Source organism: Watersipora subatra, chromosome 11 (genome assembly GCF_963576615.1).
Source record: "Watersipora subatra chromosome 11, tzWatSuba1.1, whole genome shotgun sequence".
Lineage (NCBI taxonomy): Eukaryota > Metazoa > Bryozoa > Gymnolaemata > Cheilostomatida > Watersiporidae > Watersipora > Watersipora subatra.
This window is the reverse complement of record NC_088718.1, coordinates 3,386,736-3,413,755: the sequence shown is the minus strand read 5'-3', so window position 1 is coordinate 3,413,755 and position 27,020 is coordinate 3,386,736. Positions and strand designations below refer to the sequence as shown.

The window sequence follows — 27,020 nt, the reverse complement described above, 5'->3', positions numbered from 1 at the left end:
AAAAGATGGAGCATTGTTAATCTAATTTTTTCAGATTTTTTCTTTCATGGCATGTTAGGGAAGTCGTTTGTTTTTTATTTATCATCTAGGTTCCTGTGAGCGATATGACTAGGATGTATACCAGTTTGGTGTTTGATACCAAATGAGGTCAAGTGACATCAATTATCGTTTTGTTAAACATTGTAGTAAATATAGTGGATATTTATATTATACACTAGACAAATGCCCTGCATTGCACAGGTATTAAAAACAGCTTATAAACAGTGGCAGGTAATGAAGTTGTCATTGGCTAGTTTGAGTAAGCTAGTATATTGCTAAAGTTACTAATAAGAGCTGTGAGAGCAAGCTCTAGTTATGTTGTGTATAACGCAGAGTCATTAAGCGTATTTTAACCCAGATAATGACTCATATCACCCAAAGAATCCATTTCATTCGGTGTAGCTTAATTGATTAGCTTGTCACCTTGTGAATGGGAGCTTCCGAGATCAAATCTTCCGTGATGCAAATTTTCATTTTTTGATTTTCATCACTATAGCGATTACATAACTACAAACATTGAGATTTGTATATTCAGATACATTAGACATGAAATTAATCTTACATGTTTGATAGCACAATTTCGTTTGCGTTTGTTCTAGCTTGGTTTCCAATCTTCACTGCTGATAGGAGAATATGATATAGGGATAGGGTGAGGCTCTTTTATGGAAAGTGATTGATACTGCTATCAGAGGCTGTTTATAAAATACTTATAGCTGCACGGTCAACTTTAGCTAGTAGCGCTGGTGATGTTAGTTGTTGTGGTGGGCGGTTGGATGATGGAGGTAGCTGCGGTGATATATTTGCAACGTTTATGAACGTGGAGGTGGTGACAGAAATTAGGTTTTGATGATGGTTTGGGTGGTACAAATAAATTGTGGCAAGATTTAAAAATAATTTATGAAAATTTTATATAAAAAATAATGTTGCTTTTTAGCAGCTGGGTATAGATAAAAAATGTTCTTTTTCCATTAAGGCTACCAAACTGAGATGTGATAAGTTGGAATGTCTCATATGACTAGTAAATCATCTTGTTACGTTCTTTATTAATGTTGCTATTTTTCAACTCAGCTATTCAAAGTATCAAAAGCTGCTTTTCCTCTTCCTCATGCAGATATTTGTGTATTTTGGTTCTGTTTCTTCATGACTTTAAATTCCAATGGTTTCCTACGCTAACAAAATACCCAAGATGTCACTATATCAGGTAAGTGTGATGACATTCCTCGATGTAACAAGCATTTCTAATTAATGCTACGACGGAACAAAAAGCATATTTCTCTTTAGTGAACCCTAATATTATACATGTTCTCTAGTCTAAGCTGGATTATTATTTTCTTGCCATGATTATCATCATACGATACCAGATGAACTTATCGTGCCATTCAGAAAGTGAGCCGTCACACGAGCGCAGATGTTAATAACTATGATTAATGTTTAATTCTGCTGATATATAAATGGACTCCCTGCAACGCGGACACATTTTCTGAAGGAAAATAGCAATAACTACAGGATGTGTCTCAGCTGGCAGCTATTCGTATCTTTCTCAGTGGTGGCAGCATTTTGGAATTGCTTTGGTAAGTTTATCGCTTTAAACATGAGGTTTTATTAAGTTGTATAACGTTGGCAGGTTGTCAAAAAAGTGGTAGATCCTAAAACATAATCAAACCACTAATGCTACCAGCACTGAACTGATGTTCATTGATCTCTCATGTTTGTCAACTCTGGAATGATAGTTAAAGTCAATAGATGTCTAAGCTGATTTTAACAATTGAAACACTAAATATATACAGACATCAATGCAATGCAGTTTTCTGTCTAAACTAATATTGAATTAATACATGTATTAGTAAAGTAAATCAAATTAAAATTAATAAACTATATAAACTCTATTTAAGATTAAATTTGAGTTTCGTGACTAGAATTGAGACATGAGTAGTTGTCTTACCCATATATTCACAGTGTCTTGTGTCTAGGAGTGAGACAGGTCTAGAGAGAAGCAACTTCTAAGTAACTATTCACACTGCTAGCTTTACATTTCATGAGAAGTGACATCATCATTCCTGTCAGAGGTTTACTATTTTTGCAGTTCTGCAAGGAGTATGAGATTGTGTGCGATCTTGTAAATATTTCTGGTTGCTTTCAATTTTTTCAAATATCTCTTTTTTTTAAATTTAAAAGTTGACTCTAACATATTTAACAAAACAGTTGTTCTTTTACTAGTTTGTTTATCAATAAAAGTATACATCAGTCTATGGTCTTAAAATAAGATAAAAGTTATGAAGTTTTTTTAGATTCAAACTTTATGCTATCTGTAAGATTTTGGTAACCTGAGTTTTTGATTTCAGCAGATTCTTATTTGGTGTGTTAATAGTAGTTTAATCTATATTAGTAATTTGGTGCAAATAGCAATTTTAGGTTCAGATGCCATTCATGCTATCATCAGTTGTCATTCTAGAAATCCATCCTTAAAAATAAACTTGTACAAAATTTTAGTAGATTTTATCAGAAGGTTTTGCTATTTTCTATCATTTCTGTTTGTTTTTGATAATTGAGGTCGTCTGACTGCCAAGTTATTTTAAGATTAAAATCGACAAAACATGATCGCAGTTGAAACGCTCAGAATAAAATTTGTGCGAAATGACATCACTATTTGTTATTGTTAGTATAGAGAATATCAGCTATTGTGTTTAAGTGGCAGCATTACTCATTTTTATTCTGTCAGTTTCTTACCAACTATAGACATCATAATCACGCTTTCGTTTGATCTGAGCATTTTAACCGCATCAAGTTTTGTCGATTTTAATCTTGAAACACTCTGACAGTCTGATCACCTCAAACATCAGAAATAATTACAAACGATAGAAAAATACCGATATTTACTAATAAAATGTACTAAATTATTGTGCAAGTTAATTTTTAACCCATTTTGCGCAGATTAAATGATCTAGATTGTTTTGGCGTGAAAGTTGTCACCTTATGCCTGAAAAAATTGTACTCAAGAAAAGGCAAATATGTCAATAACTCAATTATTTGATTGAAATTTTTGTAATGTAATCTCTATTTATGTAAGCTTTACTTTTTTACCTTGCTTTGTTGCCTCGGAGACACTTATAAAAAACTAGATAAGTTTTAAAAGTTTTTCACAAAGCCATAGTCTGTCAACACGGAGTAAAGTATATGGTTTTATGTCTGCAGCAACAGGGTTAGATCCTTGGCCCATTGTAAAGGGTTCTGGAAGGACTATCACAGCAGAAGCTGGAGACTCCGTAATGCTTGAGTGTGAAGTAGAGAATGTTCCCAGGAAGCTCAAGGTATGAGTGTTTTTTTTATAGATCAATTATACCTAGAAGAACAAGACAATAATATGCTTTTATTTGAACTAATAATAATATAACTCTATTAATAGTGTAGTTCTACTAATGGTGTAACTCTGTTGATAGTGTAGCTCTACTTATGGTGTAGCTCTACATATAGTGTAGCTCTACTAATGGTGTAACTCTATTAATAGTGTAGCTCTACTAATGGTGTAACTCTATTGATAGTGTAATTCTAATCATAGTGTAACTCTATTGATAGTGTAGCTCTACTAATGGTGTAACTCTATTGATAGCGTAATTCTAATTCTAGTGTAACTCTACTTATAGTGTAACTCTATGGATGGCGTAGTTCTAATCATAGTATAACTCTACTATCAGTGTAACTCTATTATTGGTGTAACTCTATTATTAGTGTAACTATACTAATAGTTTAGTTCTATCAGTAGGGTAGCTTTATTGTTACCAGTTTTCTATGGAATAAAAATATGTGAGGGTGTACTATATTCAGCTTTTGCTATGAATGATAGTCTTCCACATTGATTACACTAGGCGTACTTGCTAATGCATCGTTCTTATTTATTAAGGTTTGGCAAAAAAGTTTTACTCTGTCTTACAATCCTGTCTTGTACCCTAAAGTTCACATAGCTTCTCTGTCAGTTTCCTGGCAGTTTTGCATGTAAACAGTAACTAAGGTGAACCAAGCAGAAAGACTTTTATTCTTTTGTGTTATCACAGTTTATCAGGGCTCAACAGATAAATAAAAGCTGTCACACTTATGCCTTGGTTTGACTCACTCAGTTCTTTGAGGTACCATTTCATCATACTTGTTGCTTCATACAGTTAACTAAATGTCTGACTGAATCAAACAGCTGCGATTATTTTGTCATCCATTAAGGAGCAACATCTAAGAAGAGATTTGTAAACTTTTATATATTTTACGGCTATTGACTAAGTTTACAATGAGTGACAATGTTGTTAATAGAAATTTTAGTTTTTCAGCAAAGAGTTCTAATGTGAATCTAAAACTAATCTGAATGCAGCGGGATTCGATCCCACTACATTCAGATTGGTAGACCAACACTGGTGCCTGCATCAATCAACCGTTTGTTAAACTAATAGTGCACGTGTTTAATCTTTGTGCTTTATCAGCCCACCTGACTATCTCTTACGGCACACCGGACTGACTGATAGTGATGTTAAAATGTCAGTTGCTCATATTTCTCTAAATTATTTCAATCAGGTTGTACATTATACTGTTTACCATCAGTAGTGTAGATCACTGTCTTTAACAAATAGCTCAACATCGTCAATTGCTGACCCTTTTGACTTCTCTGAAACAGACTTATGCACAGATACTAGACAATCACCTTTTGAATGGACTAGCAGAAGACTCGGAATTGCTGGGATTTCCTTATTTCCAATCAGATAGCCTGCAGCAAACATGTTAATTTTCAACGCAAATTGTTACATTATTTTCACAACAACAATCCCTGAACACTTTTATTTATTGAGACAATTATCTTAATTATCTTTAATGCATTTTTGAGTTTCTAATAGGATAGATCGTGACGCATTTATATGGAAAACGAAAGTTCTAAATTTGCCAATCTAGTTTAGCAGTTTGAAGTTGTCTGCTTTTTCACATTAAATGAGTCGTAGATAGCACATGCAGCTCTGGCAGTATTTTCTTATAACTCTTTCCTCTTTGCTCTTATTATAGTACAGATTATTCTCATGACATGTTAGGGTGGTTGAGTAGTGCAGATAATAAAGTGTTGGTTTACTAAGCAGACTGACATGAGTTCTAGTCCAACACAGAGCAATATTTTATGAAGCACTTTAAATACTACCTACAGTGTATGTTAGTTCTTCAGTGTGACAGTATCAAGCAAGTTTACATGATCAGAGTTTTATGAGCATATAGAAAATAGTTGACATAGGCAAAGGAATTTAGACATTAGTAGTAATTTTTAACCTAAAATTTGATTAAAAAGTTAGTTGAACTGAATCACTTATTGAAAATAGGAGACAGCTAAATTAGGACTGACTAAAGGAACTCAGCAGACATCTGCTCTCTAAGGTTAAGTACCAGCAGATGATGTGGCCTACCAAACACGTAAATGTCTTTTTATTCAAAATAAATTTTTTAATTTTTCTGTTGAAAAGAAAGAAACCTAGTAAATTGTGTTATGTTAATCAAAATATGGCTCATATTTTGATTTTGGCTCAGTTATATGCGTGGACAGAGGATTACATTCACGTATTGGTATATCGTGAGTTATCTCATTTTCTTTCGAAATACTCAGCCTAAATACGTGCGGTATTATGTAAGTTGTCTCCTACTACTGTGTAATATTTTTTAAATTTAGAATTTACAAACCTGCAGTAAATTGTATGAATTACTAAAACAGTTTCAAAGCGTTACACTGATTATAGCTAAACTGTTTTATAGTTTTCCAGACTTCGGTTTTCTAGGTCAAGTGGGAACGGTGCAAACGCTTCAACTCAGTTGGTAGGTGCACAACCTATTCAGGTATTTCTTCTCGTGACAAGGTTAAGTACACAAGGGATTATGGGATGCGTCAGGAGGGTGCCGAGATGTATATATTGTATATATATGACATTCAGCCCACTCAAGCCGGCACCTATTTCTGTTCAATTAGAACACGGATATATGCCCGGACGGAAGACTACATTCATGTGGTGGTATATCGTGAGTTATCTTCTTTTCTTTTGTTATGTAAGTTGTCTCCTCCTACTTAGAATACCTATTTAACATGGTATCCCAAGAGTTATTTTATACTTTTATAGAACTTTATTAATTTTTATGTTACATTTGTGCTTCGCTGTACGAGCTTAATGCGTCCCAGAACTGAGCTCGTATGTCAATTCTCTTGTATCTCAAAGCAATATCTTTTATATAAAGTAATTAAATACAAATGAATCCATTCGAACTTTCTAAAAAAGCACCTAAAATAGGATAATATGATAAAAAATATGTTTTTAATTGTTTGAACTTACCACTTACACTCACAAAGTAACGAATACCTAGCTAGTAGTAATGATCTGCAATAAAATATAACATTATTATGTTCAGTACTGGTGGAGTTTTTACTTCCAAGACAGATGTAGCCTCTAACGGCCGTGTGAGAGAAACTTGACAGCAACATGCTCGATACGCTACACTTTTGTGACAACTCAACTTAACATACACCTTAACTTAGACCTTAATGAATTTAGGTTACTAAACAAACACTTAAAAATAAATTTTAATTGTACACTAAACTTAATTTTAATTTTTAGTATCCTCTTACAGCGTGGCCCTTTTTGCCCCGCTTTGCTATTACTTTTAGCTGGCCTTTTTAAAACGTTTTCAAACTGATCTAGCAAGAAAGACCAAATATAAACGTAACCTAATATAACGGCCGTATAAAGAACCGCCTCATATGCTCGCATTTCAAATGTGTCTCATACCTTAAAGCAAAAGGTTCAGCGAAATTTCGATTGTATTTCAAAGTTATCATATGTTGAGCACTCGTATGACAACTTTTGACTGTAGTTTATGTTATGAGATGTGTACCTCCTCCTTAATTAAAATATCAATTAGTTGTGTTTATGCAGCTCCTTCTCTCTGATTTATGTCTATGATAAACCTTGCAGGTTTGTTTTTGAATATTTATCATTTAGTACAGTGTGACAGTTTTTTACTTTGTTGCTGTGTTCAATTCTTCCTTCATTTTTAACAATCATAGCTGTGTGTTGTATTCTTTTTGGATTACTCAATTTTTTGAGGCAATTATATAAAGATCATGATGCTCTCTCTGCCAAATTAACAATACAGATTAGACTGCCCTCTGACAAGCAATCATCTAGCTAGCTTAGTGAGAAATGCTTGTACTGAGTTTAAAGTCAGCCTCAATCACAAATATAATATTTTTCGCTTGAAGCCAAAGCTGAAAGATGCTGCCTTATTTTGAAAAATGACGTCTTTGCTGAAAAATTCCCTATTTGTTGTTCCTTTTTGATTACTGAAAAAAAAGCAGAAGTTTAGCACACTAAAATTTTGTTTTCCTAAATAAGTTAAAGTCAAAAGATTGAGCAATTAAAACCTAAAAATTTAAGAGCCGTGTTCCTTTGAGTAATTGCTTTGTTACAGGCTACTATAGACCTCTGCATATGTTAATAAAGTAATAATATAAATGCTGCCTTAGATAGCAAATGTTTTTTCTTGTGATTGCAATTGGCTTGTTTAGCTGCATAAAAATAGAAAATACTCATATAATTCCATCTCTAAGAATTATTGGCATTCATTTCCTACTTTTCATAGAAAAGCCAGTGATAGACAACATGGAAACAACTTCAGATCTAGTGGCTCGTGAGGGTGATTCTGTTACACTGGATTGTCTAGCATCGGGTACACCAGAGCCACTCGTCATGTGGCAAAGAGCCGGGGCTAGAGTTATTCCAGACGTTGGATATCATAAGCTAGTAAGTATTTTTGTATACTTCTTTCTTTAATAAAATACATATTATTATCTTATTGACTAAAACAGCATCATAATTTCAAAATGGGGAAATGCATAGCATTTGGACATACTGACACACGCACATGCATACACACACGTACACGCACACGAACACAAGCAATGACAAATTGTGCTTTATTAACATAGTGTATGATACAGAAAATCAAAGAATGAAAATACTGCTGTTAAACATGTTTAAAAGTGAAACTCACCACTGTTCATGGTAAAATGACGCCGCATACACTTCCTGTTGAGCCCTTATTAGTTGACTAGCTCTGAATGCCCGACGTGACACAGGTGATAAAAAGGTTTTGCACAGAAAGTTTATTTTTAATACATATACAACATTTACTATTCTAATTTTTAAATGAAGGTGTTTGTTTATTTTTGTGTATGCTATAAGTTTAATTAAGTTTATGCTATATATACATATTTATAGCATTTTGGGGAAGTCTGGGCACATATCTTTTTTCTAGTTCAAGCGAGCTAGCTGAAGCATTGCTATTTAACCAATCGCCATTAAAGACTGTGAGATGTAATAAGTATGTCAACAATTATTCCATAGTATGGGAAGGTGACCGTGTGGCACAGTGGTAAGGGTGCTTGTCTGCAAAACTGGTGCTTTGAAGTTCAATTTCAGTAGGAAGCAGTTTTTTCATTTCTATAACTTTATTGTTATAACTGGACATACGAATAACAGATCAACAAATGGTTAGATGTATATAGATCACCGCAATAAAATTATCTTTTTAAAATAAAACACTAAAAATAAGAGCTTTGATTGATTCTTCAGCAAGTCCATTATTATATGGCCATAAATTTATTAGAATTATTTGATTACCACTTTTAGCAAAATCTGTCTGATTGCATGCTATAGACTGCGTACTCTCTCTGATTCATGTTTATCTATTAATACGTGCATGGGGTTGCCCTCTATTGTTAAATATTTTTTGGCGTGATAAACGGCTGTCCGGTTTTCGGAAAAAAGACTAAATTAGCATTTACCTGGTTTCTCTCAATGCTCATGATGGTAACCACAATGTAAAATTTTCTACTATTTGACATTCAGCTTGACAAAAACAGATTTCTACAAACATATCGTCACCAGCCATTTAACCTATTTATGAAAAGGGTCTGAATTTCTGCAGGTTATAGAGTTTCTAATTGTAAATTGAAGTCTGATTTTGTCGTTGATTGATTTCCCAGACTGTCATAAAGGGCCTGAGATGTAATCAAGCAGCTGAAATTATATTATATAAATTTATATTATATTTTACAGAATAAAAGTCTCACAATAGCGAGTTGTGATCAAGAAGTAAAAGGTCTGTATATTTGCACTGCATCGAATGTGTATGGAAAGGCTATTCGAACAATCTCAGTTGACTGCTTAGGTAAGTTTTACAAAATTTGAAATTTTGAAAAACTTTACCTAACAAATCTATGAAAGCAATTTTAACTCAATACAAACACTAGAATCACCCATTATTATTGTACCTCTCTTCTCATACCCGTATGAACAGAGTGAAAATATTCTTTAATTTTAACACTAGGTATATAAATTATTGGTGATACTTCCTACTCTCTTTCACTTCTCATTCTGATAAAGGTTTATTTAGCTTGTCAAAGCAGCTCGTAGGCAGCATTTAGCTAAACCATGTCTCTAAACATAATATCAAACAGTTCTGTTACCATCCACCTCAAAATCTGTACTTGAAAGTTAGCTTTAATATTTGTTGACAAAGTTGGTCCTTGACAGAAATGTTTTGCCCAACAACTTCAAAGAAAAACTCTGCAAAACAGTTATTTATTGCAGTTCAAAGTAGTTGTATTTTAATGGTAATTCAACTTTTTTTACTATTAGCTATTATAAAAATGCTAGTGAGATTTGAAAATTCTCTGCAATACTGCGTTTCGAAGTTTCAAAGATTGGTTGCTTCTAGCATCAATCACTGCATGAGAAACCAAAGAACTGTAAAGATAAGATGTACAGTGCTTCAAGTCAATCATGATTTTTAATCATGTCTGTGAACTTCCAGACCAGCAAAAATAAGGAGATTTTGCGTGTGCTGTTTTCAATTGACCACGAAATGATGAATGGCTGCTGACAGAACAGTAGTTTTTAGTGACACACTGATTGAAATTCTTAGTGATGATGGATTGAAAATAAACAAAGTTAGAGAGGTTATTTTCCGTACCAACAAGAGCTTCAAAGTAAAACTTGTTGTTTTTCTATTTATAACAAATATACACTCTATCTGACTCAGTGTGATGCAATCATTAGACTGTTTCTTCCGATATCTCTAAAATGTCACATCTTTGAAATAGTGTCAAAAACACTATTTACTCTCTTTGAGTTTCGTATCTGTTTTCTTCTTTGCAAGCCATGTGCTTCACAATGTTATTCAGTTCAACAGGAACTGTAGTAATTTACGTGCTTCTACAGTTGATGGAAAGTTGTTAGTAGGCTCAAAGATTAGGGAATTATACAAGACTAGGCTTCATAAAAGTTGAAACTGTGAGAGCATAATTGTCATACAAAAACATCTTTCAAGTTTTTATAGTTTATGTGTTTACATGCGGTGAGTATTGCCATGAAGGATCAACCATTGAAGCGTGAGTTGTTATGATTATGTTGGTCAGAATCAAAGCAATATATTATAAATATAAACAGCTGGTTAGCTCTGACAGAATAACAATTCCTTTTGCAAATTAAAATCACGAGCGGAGGTTACATCAGCTCATCAAATCTCTTTCATCAGCGTTACTGCTGATACTTGCAATGATTGATGGCTGTAATGAAATCAATCTTTCAAGGAAAAGTTATTTAAGAAAACAACAAAATGCATTTTATAATTTAACTTTTGTTATGGTACAAGAGCATTAAAATTTTTTGCGAAGAATTGAGTTTGATGATACATCTGTGTTTTGTATTACGCATAAGTTTATTATTTATTAAAACACGCCTGCTCAGTTGGACAGTGTAAAACCAAAAACATAGCATTAGATATCGGCAAAACAAACAGAGAAGATTTATTACAGCTGGTTGTTGTAGTATTTTTTATATTATAAGTACAAGTGTCCTGGCATTAGTTACATGCCCTATTTTATATACTAGTACCCTTGCCATGAGTGTCATGAGTGCCATGAGAGATCATCAGGTGTGCTGATAAAGCACAGAGAATAAATGTCTGTGCAATTATTCTACATCCTGAACAGGTTAATCAGTGCAGGAGTGACAGTGTTGGTCTACCAAGTTGAAAGTCATGAGTTCGAATCTCGCTGAAAACAATCTTTTTTCTTAACATTCAAGAGTGGCTTCAGATAGATGGTCCCGGCCCTTATCATAGTAAAGATGATAAAAAAAAGATTAATATATCTATAATATAGTTTCTGCTGTAAAGTTTAATACGGTAAACTTCGAACTTACTGGGTGATTACATTTAATCTCTTTTGTAAGCTTAAAAAATTTAATGATTTTTCCGGGAAAGCTATCGAATTCACGGTTAGCCAATATCAGCTCATCAAATTAGTTTTAAGCATAATTAAGCGATGAAGTGTGCATGAGTGAAATGATATTCTAATACAGCTTGGGCTGGTCACACTATTCAGTCAGTTTAGACAAACATAACTTTATGACATTAGGCTATGATTAAACAATGAACTGAATGGATATACTGATACTGGCGGGCTGGTCACAAACATAACCATAAGAACTTAGGCTACATGACCAATATTAAAATTAATTTTAATTTAATCAGATCAGTTTTCATACCAATAAAGGAATCCTTAGGTCACCGATTCAAATCTGGTTTGCAGGACTGTTTTTTCTACCGTGGATAGAACTCAGTCAAGTATATTGTTTATACTTGAGCCACGTGTGACCCACTTGACATTGCTGTTTAATCTGACAAAATTGCAAAATTGTTACGTTTTATTTGCATAAGATAGCAAATTGAATAATAGATAATCTCATTCAAGTCAGCTGAGACTTTTCTTGACTCCGACTGCGTAACCATAGAAAGAGTTCCATGATAAATTACACAATAAGCTACGGTTGTAAAAAAATGGCATTACCTTTACAAAGTGTAAAAATAAAATCGATGTTGAACGACCACCAAAAATGACATTGACAAATGTATATTAATACCCTAGTAATCTATTACCCTGATCTGTTTATTATGTTACGATGTTGCCTGATTACTATTCTTTTTGAAAATTCTCAATATTTTTTGCTGTCAGCCTTTCTTTGAAGATGGTACCATAACATTGTTGTCAGATATGACTCGAACATTAAAAACTCTTTTTTAACAGTACACCTTTATTTTTTAAGAAAAGTGTAGAATTGTACTTGATACCATTAATCCACAATATCTGGAAAGGAAAGATTAATTAAAAATGATAGTTACTGTAGTTTCATGCGTGATAATAATAATAGTAATAATAATAATAGTAATAACAGTGATAATGGTGAAGATACTGAGAAAGGTGTTGGATAGTCAAGGTAAAGAGCCCTAGCCTGATACCAACGTATCACCGGCTGAAGAGCTGAGGAAATCAACAAGGACAATAATAATCATATTTATAGTAATAATAATAATAATAATAATAAAGGGAATTTATTGGTGTTAATGGTTCTGCACCAAACTGACCATGCTTGATGCTAATCAAATCCCAAAAATTCTGATAACATAAAAGAACTCGGTGCATATATAGAGCTGGGCTAATTTTAGGCACATAATTCAAAACTCCATCAAAGGAAAAAGTTCATTTGTCTTTTGTTTAGCTCAACCATTGTGACAAACTTTCTGCTCAGGTACTAGAAACACTCACTGGACATGAACTAATCTTTTAATAAAGTCTTAGTGTTTAGTTTCTAGGAAGTCACCTCTCTCCATGGTTCAGTTTTAGAGGAGTCCACAGTTGCCAGTAGATACCGAGGTACCGCTGCAAATATTTGGTGTTATGTTGGGTGTGTTCAGCGATTGCGCATTTGTTGGAAGGCAAACACAATTTTATTTTTGACTTTGATCTTGTAAGTTGGAGACTTCTAGCAAATAAATTGTCTATTGTTGAGCTTTGAGTGGTTGCATGAGAGATGACTGGAGAGATAGGAATATAAGTAATTGTCGACAGTTGAACATGTGACACCTGGCATCTGTCCAATAGAATAGATCTGGTATTATCAAGATTTTGCAAACTGGTTATTGCCTATACATAAAACATGGAAACATTTGCTTTCAAGTGTATGTTTGTGTTTGTTACATCACAGCTTTTTATATACAAGTTTTTTGCTTTTTTTGATTTTTTGTCACAGTTACATCTGCTTTTTATTTGCGTAATCAAACAACATTTTAATACATGTTTATAAAAGTAGGATAATTTACATGTCACTCATAGTTTTTTAGTTTTGACAATACTATGAGTTCAAACTTGGTAGAGAAAGATATAACCATAGTCAGATATGAAACAAAGATATGTACTGATAAAAAGTGATGAATGTTGAACCTAGTTAAAACTGGTTACGTAATCGTTCTACTTTATGTAGGCAACTTGTTTTCTTGAAGTTCATGAAACCTGTAAAATGGTTGTATACATATTTGTATAAGATAAAAATAGGTGAAGTTGCAGATCTAATGAGTGAAAGCTTGAATCATTCTTATTGTTATCTTCTCTTCATTGCACTTCAACCCCATTAATCAGATTATCAATAGATGAGATAATCAGAGCTTATGTATTGAGATTCAATTAAGGATAAAACTAAGAGGTATGGTTTTATGTCTCTTGTCTATATTAATAGCATTTTATAAATTCTTCTAGGATTCCAGTCCAGGAAAGCTTTTCACCAAGTTGACCTCTTTTATAATCAAATGGCTAAGGTATCCATAGCAACCTACACTAACTATAAGAACATTGGTAGTCATTTTTAACAGTGTCCGACGGTGTTTTCTTACGTCTCATGATGTGATAAGGCAGCTAATTCAGCTTCAGTTTTCAAGATTCAGCTCATGTGTAACATTATCATGCTTTACATACAAATATCTTTTGTTAAACCTTGTGTCCAGTTATAGCAATTAACACCTAGCAATGAAAAATTTGCACAGCGTCGGGTTTGATCTCAGGACCTCTGGATCCAGAGGCGACAAACATAACCATTAAACTACATGGAGTATACCAATTCCACCATGCTAATAGTCATTACATTGGTTAAGATACTCATGTCTAAAGCTTTTGCTTGAGGCTATTAACTAGTACTGCTAACCGTTACGCGTAACGATTGTTAAGCTGACCTAAAACATAGGTATTGTTTTAGTAAATATTTTAGTGAAGATCTAGCTTTCCAAGTAAGTTACTCAAATTCATTAGGTAATAATTTTATTACCTGGGCAATGTCGCGCATTTGGCTAATGATAAGTGTAAACTGATAACTGCTGATAGCAGCTAACACTATTCAAAGTTACCTTTCAGCAAAACCAGTTTTTAAAGAATACATCTGGCAATTGTATGAGCAGTTTTTCTATAAAATTTAATCATCACAATGCTATAAAGACCCGTTAATTAAAGCAGAGAAATACATCAATTTGCAATGGATCTGTAATATAGTAGTATGTAATTTTTAATAGCCTCTGTAAATATACTTCTTTTAACAATATTTTGCAATAACAGCATTGATGATTTGTTGTTTTAAGGAAGGCCAAGTGTTCGTCCCACTACTAGCCACATATACCAAATGGTTGGATACCAGACTAAACTCACATGTACTATAGAGTCATCTCCCTTGGCTACCAACTTTTGGTGGATGAGAAATGGAGAGATGATTACACCTGACAATGGAAGGTATCTTAGTTGTTTGATAGTGAGAATGTTTTATACATCACTGAATACTAGTTTTTATATCTTGCACACGTATGACTATGGTTGCCTTTACAGCATGAAACAAATTTCTAGCTTAAATTTTAAAAATGGGTTGGCATTTTGCAAGTTTCAAAATACTATTATGGTGGTTTTTCAAATTTCACAAAACATGATAGTAGTTGTGTTCACCTGTTAAACTTCATGAGCAGATAAACCTAGTATTAGACATACATCAATAAAAATACACTCTAGTTATGCTTTTTCATAAAGAGCTTGAGCAGTATTGCTCATTCCTCATACCCTTTCTTGGCGTACTAACTATCAATTAGCAGTGCTTTTATTGCAGTCCTCAGGGTCTGACAACTCCCTCCAATCTTATAGGCTGATAAATATGTAACCAGTTGTTAAGATGTGATCCAAACCAAAGGTTTTAGTAGTCAAAAAGGTTTTTCCTAAAACTAACTCTCAAATTGGACTCCCAAGGTTTAAAGCTTTAACTGTTCGTGTTCAATATGGCTGCCAATTAGCATAACCAACATGGCTGCCAATTAGCATAACCAACATGGCTGCCAATTAGCATAACCAACATGGCTGCCAATTAGCATAACCAACATGGCTTTATGACGAAGCCATGCTGACTGCACTAATTGGCGGCCATGTTGAGCAATGTGTGTATAATAGAAAAAGCGTCACACTGATGATTGCAACTTCCTTCTTTGACAGCATTAAAATTGAGTTGCGTTCAGATTCCTTTGGTTTAGTTTCATGGGGTGTATCCACTAACTGGCGGCTATGTTGGACTTTATAGTTTGGTAGAGCAAAGAATATGTATCATCTTATGTAGGTACATAACTGGTAGCATGCATGCAGCACTTGGAAGGGTCATTACCAAGCTAGTCTTAGTGAAAGGAGTAATAGCATCAGATTATACTGCCATATACTCGTGTCATGCAGAAAACTTTTATGGAGTTGCTTCCTCCAACATCACTATAGAAGGTGAGAGCAGACAACTATTTTTACTGATTTAATAATACTAGCCAGCATTAAATGGTAATAGCTAGGTGTTGTGAAAGAAGTGTCATAACTGTTTAATAAGTAGAATTTTGTACTTATAGACTAGTATGCTGCTATTTAAAATTATACTCTATGTAATTTAATATCGCTCAACAGGGTTAATTAAAGAAATTGTAAATATGAGGCAGAGTGGTTCAACTCAACTAATCTCAAAGTATATGCAGTTCAAGTTTAAATTCTTCAAGTCCTGTAACTGCCCTCCCGGAATTAGTAATGAAGTTCCGCACAGATGTATAGATGTATTTGTTGTGGTATATTTACATCTTAGCGCTGTGAAACTAAAAGTTTTTAAAACTTGATTAACATATGACATATAGCTAATAAAATATAATGGGAAGGGTTGACAAGAGTTGCAAAAAACTAAAGACATGAATAAACAACATTAATCCAAAAAATAAAGGCATACATATAAACAGACATACCTTTTTTACCCCTTTCCAGGTGAGAATTAGGTGTACAATAAGTTTCTATTCTAATCTAGTTATTAAAAAGTCTACACTCTCTGAGAATATAATATGAAATGAATAAGAAAACGGTTGCTGGAAATTTATATAAAACTGGAGGAGAATCATCGTATTGCAAATAGTGACAACATAAGGGCAGCAGTGATTTCATTTATTTCTTTTACTTTGTGGGGCAATATTAAAAACAGCTATTTTTAAAGGTAGGAGGATGCTGAAGAGTGGTGAATCTTACTAAGTAAACAATTAGAGCAGCTTGTTTTTGTCCATTTGCACATGAATCGGCAGCGATAAGGTATTGCACCTGATTGCAGACTGATTTGCACTTGTGGTTATATCATCACATTGATGGATTGGCAGATAGCTGATAGTAAACAAGTTAGCCGGAATTGACGTTATAAAATTTTATGATTATTATTAAAAGCATTACAAGTCCAGTTCACAAAGTTTAAAGGGTTTAATGTTCAAAGTTTAAACAACACCCTGTATATGTCATGACTCTTTCATTAGCTTATTTGCGTAAGTATGTATTTTCTATTATCTCGGAGACATTCTTTGTATCCTAATGTGGAGTAAACTGGCACACTACTTTTAAAGATAATGTAGAGACTTTTTTGAGTTATCTTCTCAGGTGTGCTGAAGAGATAACTCAAAAAGTATTTGAGGTATCCTTACACATTACACAATATTGACACTTATTATTATAATGCATTTCATAATGTGTTATGCTATTTATTATGGAGTCTTTTCTTTAAACTAAAACTGTATCATAACATCACTGTATGTACATCATATTATATGTCTATGCGGTTTGGACACTTGTTGCCTAATTGTTTTCCTGGGCGTTGGTCAGACAGTGATTTCTGCTTGTGCTAGTTTTCTTTTGACTGATTGCATTATCAGTGATCAATGCATAAATGCTATTTGGACTCATCCCTGGCCGAGGTTTTTTATAGGTCTTTAAAGTCCCTCTACGAAACTTCATAATAAAAAATGTTATAATAATAAGATAATCAAACAAAAGTTAATAAAACCTAAATAATTTCAATAGTTTTACATATTCTTCAAATAATAATTTTTATACATTATAGTTGATAAGTTTATTATAATATTAGTATTACACTTGAACCTTTTTAAACTGACTTCAATCAGTTTTAATTTTAATCATTCACTTTAATAAAGTGCGAAGATTTTGTTTAAAATGCCACTAGTTTTTTGTCAACAGGAAACTGCTAGGACCATATTTTAGAATTCTAGAGTTTGTCATTGTTCATCATGACTTCTGCTTAAATACATGTACTTTCCTCTAAAAGACTCTCTGCAATAAAACCACTTGATTTTGTTGTTTATATGATTGTAGTTTTTAGGGAAGAGTTTTCATCAGATACATAAACATAGCGTTACTCTGTTGGCTAGCTTCAAGTGACTAAACATCAAAATTTTTTTTTTCGATTTTAAAGAGTTTGGAGAAGTTGATTAGGGAGTTAAACATATTTAAAATTCATTGTTTTAAACTTGACAGCCCGAGTTGATGGCTAGGGGAAGATAAATCCTATCATATAGTTTTAATAATACTTAAGCAATAATACGATTATATATTGGATGTAGATTACAATCTGCATGCATATGCTACAGATTATATAGTTCAACTAAAATCTTTGTCATTATTTATAAATAGAGCACACTATAAAATAACATTTATACACAGATTTAAATTACTACAAATCTTTTTACATTTGCGTTTTTCAAACATTGTGGCAAGTAGATATATTGGCAGTGAAACATCCAATCAGTTCCTTATTATTCACAAAATATAAATATAATGTTATCACTTTTTACATATTGTTTTATATATAATTGTGTTTGTTTAGTTAAATGTTTTTACCATTATATGGTTTTGTATGAGAGCTCATTTTTTTCCTGTCGGCAGCTCTCTTCAATAATATAACAACTGTTAACTGCTTCAAATGTGCCAGGAATTTTTATTCTTATAGATGTAACCAACGTTTAGACAATCAGCAAATATCTTATACATTAATTTTATTATGAAGCTGAGCAGTTTCATGCAAATATATTGATTATTAGAAGAATAAAGAATGACAAAAGAAAATTGGTCAATTTCCTGTTTTACAAAAACATTTCTTCTAGCCATTTGAATCTTTCCTTGCGTAGATCTGCAATCCTTATGGATGTCCACACTTTGGTTTCACCTAGTCTTATTTTTGTAGAGTCAAACACACCCCAGTCAATGGAGGGGAGGCTACTCCAAGCGTCATCAGCATTTCATGCAAGCTTTTTGTCCTTTCTGTATGTTTTCACTGTGTGCCAGTTGGTTAGTTGAAACAAATGGAGTGCAATGTATAAGGGTAGACTCGGTTGACAGAATTTTGGTGTACAAGGTGTCTATGTACATCTGTTCAAATTGAACTTACATGTAAGTTCTACTTGGTTGTCTTTTGATGTTAGATTCTTTGTAATACTTTTAATGACATCACTAGTTAGCCAAATTGTACAATGAATGGGCTAGCGCTACTAAGGGAGTTGTTTTCCCATTGTGAAGACTAACCCAATTGTCTACTGAGCTGGTTGGCACATTCAAGAACCAGCCTTTTTGCTTTGCTCATTTTGTAAAATAAAACTATTTATTGTGTTCAGCCCATTCAAGCTTTAAAGACCTGTTCTTGTTTTTTAAGCAAATTAAAATCCTGACAAATTTGTTATTTTTCTTATTCAGAAGAAGCTGTTTGCAACTGCTGCATATTTTTGAAAGCTATTCCTATAGCTGCATAGCTACATAAAATAGCTACATACATATAGCTATTGCTTTTTGCAGTTATAAACTAGCTTAGAGGCAAGGTAGAGTAGTTTGTCTTTTTGAGCTAAGTTTTTGATTTTTTAAGTTTTGCTTCTGATGCACGTTTTTGACTACAACTCCAGCATGTGTAGCACTAATGAATTTATGTATTTTTTAAAGTTTTTAGTTTTTAATAAAAATTCCATGAGTTTTAAAAACTCTTTGGTGGAAAAAACTTCAATATATTGATGTTGGCTTTGCTATTACCTCATATTGGAAATGCATCAAAGTTATACCAATTGATTAACTTGTGAAGTGAAACCAACAACGCTTTTGATACTGCTGATACATTGATATATTGATATATTAATAACTTGATATAAAGATAAATTGATATTTTGATACCTTGATACATTAATACATTGATACATTGATACATTGATACATTGATACATTGATACATTGATACATTGATACATTGATACATTGATACATTGATACATTGATACATTGATACATTGATACATTGATACATTGATACATTGATACATTGATACATTGATACATTGATACATTGATACATTGATACATTGATACATTGATACATTGATACATTGATACATTGATACATTGATACATTGATACATTGATACATTGATACATTGATACATTGATACATTGATACATTGATACATTGATACATTGATACATTGATACATTGATACATTGATACATTGATACATTGATACATTGATACATTGATACATTGATACATTGATACATTGATACATTGATACATTGATACATTGATACATTGATACATTGATACATTGATACATTGATACATTGATACATTGATACATTGATACATTGATACATTGATACATTGATACATTGATACATTGATACATTGATACATTGATACATTGATACATTGATACATTGATACATTGATACATTGATACATTGATACATTGATACATTGATACATTGATACATTGATACATTGATACATTGATACATTGATACATTGATACATTGATACATTGATACATTGATACATTGATACATTGATACATTGATACATTGATACATTGATACATTGATACATTGATACATTGATACATTGATACATTGATACATTGATACATTGATACATTGATACATTGATACATTGATACATTGATACATTGATACATTGATACATTGATACATTGATACATTGATACATTGATACATTGATACATTGATACATTGATACATTGATACATTGATACATTGATACATTGATACATTGATACATTGATACATTGATACATTGATACATTGATACATTGATACATTGATACATTGATACATTGATACATTGATACATTGATACATTGATACATTGATACATTGATACATTGATACATTGATACATTGATACATTGATACATTGATACATTGATACATTGATACATTGATACATTGATACATTGATACATTGATATCTTGAACATCTGATACATTGATATAATGATGTATTGATACATTGATACATTGATACATTGATACATTGATACATTGATACATTGATACATTGATACATTGATACATTGATACATTGATACATTGATACATTGATACATTGATACATTGATACATTGATACATTGATACATTGATACATTGATACATTGATACATTGATACATTGATACATTGATACATTGATACATTGATACATTGATATCTTGAACATCTGATACATTGATATAATGATGTATTGATACATTGATATATTGGTATACGGTATTTATATATTGATATATAGGTAAAGATTGTGTATATGTTTATGGTTTGACATGACATCTAAGATAACACAACAACTTCAAGCTGCAAACTAATAAAATACCGAATATACATGTACTTATGTAAAAACTCTTTTACACTATTTTTAAAGGTAAAGTTATGTAGTTGGCTTGTAAATGGATATTATTATAGATCTGAATTTCTAGTTAGGCTCGAAAGTGATACGACACTAGGGCCAGCCTAAATGCTATATAAATGTGTAATAACCAACACACATTGAACTATACAGCCTGTACTATTACTATTAATTTGACATCAAAAGCCTCGCCAGTACACGTGAGCTGTGATATGTTGTTGTCAAGTCTGCCTAGAAAGTTGTTACGCAGTTCTTGAAAATCAGGACAATCTAAAGATTGAAAATGAGGAATGTGATGAAGGGGGGGGGGGGCAGCATTGGGAGGCGCAATATTGTTTTGTGGAATATTTTCATGGTCAATGATGTCCATAAAATCATGATCATCATCTGGAAACAAAGGGGCTGCCAAGTCCATGTCATTTACATCTCCTACAACATCTACTAAAGAATTCTTTGAATCAGATGAGTTGTTGTTATTAATTTGAGTAGCGTGTTGTTGAACATTAGCATTTGATATTGATGGTTGCTGTGAGGACCTTTTATTTATCTTCCTATTGAGCTATAATAATTGAGAGACACGTGGACGACCGCTGCGTCGGCCACAACATGGTGTTCTGGGAAGTTGTATGTCCATGGTTGTTGTCAAGTTGTTTTGAAATTAAATTCAAAGAGTCAATTATGCAAAACAAAAGGTTGTAAAAAATTTACACCTATCTACTATTATCTCAAACCTATGTTTCACAACAATAAAATGAATATTAATTAAAGCTGTAGGCATAACCTACTGTAATGTATGTAATTTAACAACAGCAATAAGGAAATATGTTTATTATATCTCTGAAATGCAATATTAGAAGTAAAATGGCAAGCTGTTGTGTAATATACACAGTTTGAAAGTTGGTTGTGTTGAATTTAGAATGGTTTTGATAGCGATCTAGCAGAAAGCAAGTATGAGCGTTCACACGTCTGGAAGTTTTCTGCAAGCTGGAGCAAAATAAAAAGATTTTTTCGTCATAAAGGGGCGTTGTAGTTCGGCCCCAACTTGTACATAAGTTGTAAAAGATTTTGGCTAACATTTTAAATAATTTAATGAAACCTTTGGTAATTGGGAAAAAACATAGGCTGATAGACTGTGTACCACAATTTCGTACCTGTAAACCGATCTACGCTCAAACGGTCTACGTTTATTGCAGAAACCTTCGGACAAATAAATTTGAATAATTATTCTTATGATAATTTTCTAAAATCAAATAATTATTTTTATAATTAAATATTTTTGCAAGATATTAAAAACGGAAAAATATTAAAAACCTTTGGCAATTAGACAATGCTATAGACTGGTGAAATGAGCACATTTTTTCTCGTGAAATGCGCCCTTCTTAATAGTTCTACTATCTGTCACACGGCTTTATTGGCGTATCGTTGGCCGGTCTTAATTTTGATTAAAAAAACTTGTCAAGTTTTTTATTGCGAATTTCGACCAAATTAATCTGTCTATTTGTGTATAATCCGATCAGATGGGTAAATTTTAGGAGATTGTCGACAATTTTCAAAGACTTGGTAACATATTTAAATAGGTTTATATGTGTTTTGTATCGTTATTATACTTAAACGACTCCATTGAAAAATGGTTAAATTTGTTGATGAGATTTCGGTACAAGGGTTTGCAACGGTGCTGATGAATAATTTTCATGAGTTGTGTGCACATGCATTTATTATAAATCTCTCAAACAATCGCTCCGCTCGTGTTTGGTCGTGGGATAACCAACACACATTGAATTATACAGCCTGTACTATTACTATTAACTTGCCATCAAAAGCCTCGCTGTAGCAGGGAAATGAAAATGCACCATAAACAAGGCCATTTACTCTTTAATCTATATATTCTTACTTACATATATATACATGAAAAATTCCTGATCGTTGCCACAAGTATTGACCACTCCTTGAGTATATGTGGTAATTCAAATACCCTTTAATGATAGCGAGTACAGTATTTACTAGAACTGAGCAGCTTCACAGCTTCAGAATATTACACTGTAACCTTTATACAACTGTGAACTACGATTAGAATAAAAACAAATTAATCGATGATTAAATTTGAGATAATTTGGTGCAGTTTTACGGCAAATTTACAGCATATTGAAATTGAGTTTGTCTGGCTATTGCCAAAACTGTTAGAAGAAATGCAGTCTCAGATCCAATTACAGATTATTTTAAGGCAATCAAAAGAATGCAGGACACTAACTTCTTTGTAAGGAAATTAAAGAGGGAATGCCTAAATATTCTCTCCTAAAAACATCATTGGAAACAATTGTTTTGAAGATTTTAACTTACCCAAACATCCTTGCAGTTGCCTGTTTGTTTACACAGGAGTTGTGTTCATCTGGTTTGATACTAGTTGCGACCTGATTGGCTAATTAAGATAACGATTCATGAGCTGCACATGGCCTGCAGATGCTTTCTCACGATTAATCATTCGGGGAGTCGCATGACAGCTCGGTACTATAAACACACTAATCCCTTGTTAACTTACGCCATTGTTAAACATTCATTTACCAAACCTCTTCCAGTCGTTTCCTACCGGATGCTTATCAGGATTGTACGGCTAGTAGGCAACTAGCTCTGGAATTTCTCCAGTTTGTACTTTCATCAAAGAGTGAGTACCATTTATATACCATCTATTATTTATTATGTGGGCAGTTTTACAACACAAGCAAAGGTCAGAGCAATAATTTTCTAGTTGGGTTCTGCTTGTTTGTATTGCCGCTGTTGAGTTCCCTTGAAATACCTGAGAAGCTTTGCTGTTGGGAAGGTGGGTAGGGGTGGTGGGAAGGTGGGTAGGGGTGGTGGGAAAGTGGGTAGGGGTGGTGGGAAGGTGGGTAGGGGTGGTGGGAAGGTGGGTAGGGGTGGTGGGAAGGTGGGTAGGGGTGGTGGGAAGGTGGGTAGGGGTGGTGGGAAGGTGGGTAGGGGTGGTGGGAAGGTGGGTAGGGGTGGTGGGAAGGTGGGTAGGGGTGGTGGGAAGGTGGGTAGGGGTGGTGGGAAGGTGGGTAGGGGTGGTGGGAAGGTGGGTAGGGGTGGTGGGAAGGTGGGTAGGGGTGGTGGGAAGGTGGGTAGGGGTGGTGGGAAGGTGGATAGGGTGGTGGGAAGGTGGGTAGGGTAGAGCAGTCAGATTTTCATTTTGTTATCTTTTTGAACCTTTTATGTGTAAGTTTTTGACTTCTTAAGCGCTATCAAATTAAATAGAAAATAAAAGTCTCAAATTAGTTATGTAAATTTTATTTTTGTACAGAAATAAATGAAATGAAATTGTCATATGGATCAAAGAATTAGTTGTAATTCATTTACTTGCTGTTTTCATTACAAACCAGCAGGGCTACTGAATTCGGATAGTGAAGCTGTATGCTTGATCTCTTTGCTTTTTTGGCTAAATTACATTCTGGGAATAAAATAGCCTCCTAGTTGTGGGTATACTCATAGGGTTGGGTGCAAGTTGAACAATAGCATTTCTTGAAAAGACCTTTGATTTTTTGCAAGACCTCTACACTATTTGAAGTTAAGTTTCACTTCATAGTTAACTTGTATGAAAGCTCCTGTACACCATCTGGCTGCCACTTGATGAGGCAGGTGATAGGAAGGACATTAGGCAGCAAAAGGTACCCATTAAAACTAGTGGTTTGTGTCTACTAGCACAGCAGATGGCTCATTGAAGTTGCATCAGGCATGCTATTACACGATGGAGCGACACATCGTTCTAAACGCATTCGTGGTCTCATGTCGATTATTGATTTAGAGGTAGATAACGAGCCTTACTCATGCCAGCGGCTACTCGAGTCAAAAAGGCTCTTTAAGGAAATGCATGAGTTATACTCAAGGTTTTTGCTAATTTTTTGAATTGTAATTTTTGAAACTTGATCAGATATGCTTGAGCTGGTCAGCATAAGCAGATTAGCATGAAATTTGAGCTAAGCAAAAGCCATTGTTTATGAGGTTTTAGCACAGATAAAAGTGCTCAAGATTTACTTACAACTTTTCATATCAGAAACAAAATACTTTGTCTCAATGACTGAAAAAGCTTTATCGCGTGATAGGCTGAGCAATATTTTGTAGTTACTGTTTTGTAACTGTATGATTTATTTGTTTATGATGTGGAGGCGTCGAAGGATTTTGTTCTACACATGCCGTAATGTAATAGGTTGTCATGTTAATTTTCTTTTATCAAGTTTCGAAATTGTAGCTGTTTTAAATTCTTCCATTTTCAAGTAGTATACCATGTTGCTTTTAGTACGCATCTCCTTTTGAACATTTTCTGCAGATGGACAATATGTTGACATGCCTTGGTGGGTTTCATATACTTTGTGTCATTACCCTATGAGTAGTCTTTATTACAATAGGAGCCGTGTTTGTCTGTCTGTTCGAAGCGACGGTGAAACGCTGGTAAAAATATTGCATTGCAAGGGATTAGAGCTCGATATTCAGCCAACAATCAGACATGTCTTCACCTATACCACTTGACCACCTTGCTGCATTTTGTAATAACTGTGTACTTACTTATTACACCTAACCATCTCTCACGGGGCACAGGAATGCCAGGGTACTAGTCATAATTTAAAGTTGAAAATAATAGCATCGTTTTTAACATTACCACTAAATTGAGCATATAATTGATTCGTTGATTTTAAATTCTGATTGACTGAAGCGATTTTATCAGTTAGTTGGTACTTGTTGGACAAAACCTGAGAGAGTGGAATACTATTGCTTAATGCTTATGATTTTCTGCATCCGTGTGCCGCGTAAAAACTTCTATAAACACTGAGAATATGTGTTCCATTGAAATGTTTTATAAGGCAGCAACTCTAACTGCAGTTTCCACAAAAAATTACAAACTACTTCGTTAATGCAACGAAGATGTCATGATAACTCACCCAAAATTACATCAATAGAATGCGGCGAATGAATTCGGTGTCACGATTTACTGTCACGATTGATTAAGGCTGAATTATATTCAAACAACCACATCAGGTGTAAGGAAATTCATGCAATAGATGGGCGTAAGCTCCGGTGCTGTACAGCTGAATGCAAGCTGCAATAAACATTTCAAAGCGTGTGCATTTTGGCATATAAGCCAGTGTGCATCTGAACCACTGAGCTGTGTTAGAACTTTCAGAGGAAATGACATGACAGGCTATTCTAGCCAATGACACTTGTCCTTCCTCTCAACATTAAAGCTCACTCCCAAACATTCTTTAGGTTCATAGAGTATGAATCGATCTTGTACACAAATAGTAATGTAGTCTTGTTATGACAAGATATTATTAGTACTGTGCATTATGTCAGTGTCAGATTGCACCTGATGCGCGGCGCTGATCATAGTTTGGCTCTTTGCCAAAAGGTGCCACGATGCCGGGTGTATAGCAACTGTCTACATTTGGTTTTGTTTGAGAAACTCTGGAGCCAAAGGTTGTCTAGTCATTAATATTGTATATGATGAAAGCTCGAAAATGAAAATTTTTAAGCTAAATCTTGCACTTTTAAATTGTAGTTACCATTGGGTGTCTCCAAGGGATACAAGGACATTGCAAGGAATGCCCTTGGAATTTCTTAAAACCGCTTCTGGGCTATTTTTAGCTTAAGGATAAAATGGGGTTGTTTAACAGAGCAGTGAATGTTTTAGGTAACATTTTGCCAAATGGTTTTGTGACGAGAACAGCATGTAAACAAATTACAGCTAATTCACAGGTTCATTAAGCGGACCCAACTTGCCCTCAGTGACATAACTTTCTTTTTTCAACTCTGGCAACATAAAATTATGAAAGTTAGCCCACACTTTTAGTACACGGACAAGTGAGGACTTACAGATATCTGCCTCCCGGATGTGGCTATCTATTTTCACTGCTAACAAAACCATAAGCCAAACAGACATTAAAACACACACAAACTAAATTATATCACACTTCTGAAACATAAAGCTTGCACTGAAAACCCGGACAGCTTATTTCGCTGTACCGTAAAAAAGCAGATAATCTTTATTT

At 33.6% G+C, this 27,020-nt stretch overlaps 1 protein-coding gene across 1 annotated transcript; it reads left to right on the top strand.

Annotated features, from left to right (window-relative positions):
• The first annotated feature begins 1,534 nt into the window (after window positions 1-1,534).
• On the top strand, window positions 1,535-26,621 carry LOC137408711 (protein amalgam-like). Its single transcript, XM_068095287.1, has 10 exons — window positions 1,535-1,610; window positions 3,232-3,347; window positions 5,829-6,066; window positions 7,681-7,841; window positions 9,159-9,270; window positions 14,566-14,713; window positions 15,576-15,727; window positions 18,495-18,598; window positions 23,804-24,138; window positions 26,531-26,621. The coding sequence occupies exons 1-10, from the start codon at window positions 1,547-1,549 to the stop codon at window positions 26,619-26,621; spliced, it is 1,521 nt and encodes a 506-aa protein (XP_067951388.1). The 5' UTR covers window positions 1,535-1,546.
• The last annotated feature ends 399 nt before the right edge of the window (window positions 26,622-27,020 follow it).

What these genes read in the sequence shown, in the direction of transcription:
- LOC137408711 (XM_068095287.1), top strand. Translation starts at nt 1,547, where the DNA reads ATGTGTCTCAGCTGGCAGCTATTCGTATCTTTCTCAGTGGTGGCAGCA. An exon ending in ATTACACCTGACAATGGAAG is followed by an intron (nt 14,714 to 15,575) that starts GTATCTTAGTTG and finishes CATCTTATGTAG; the next exon opens with GTACATAACTGGTAGCATGC. An exon ending in TTTTCACTGTGTGCCAGTTG is followed by an intron (nt 18,599 to 23,803) that starts GTTAGTTGAAAC and finishes GCTGTTGGGAAG; the next exon opens with GTGGGTAGGGGTGGTGGGAA.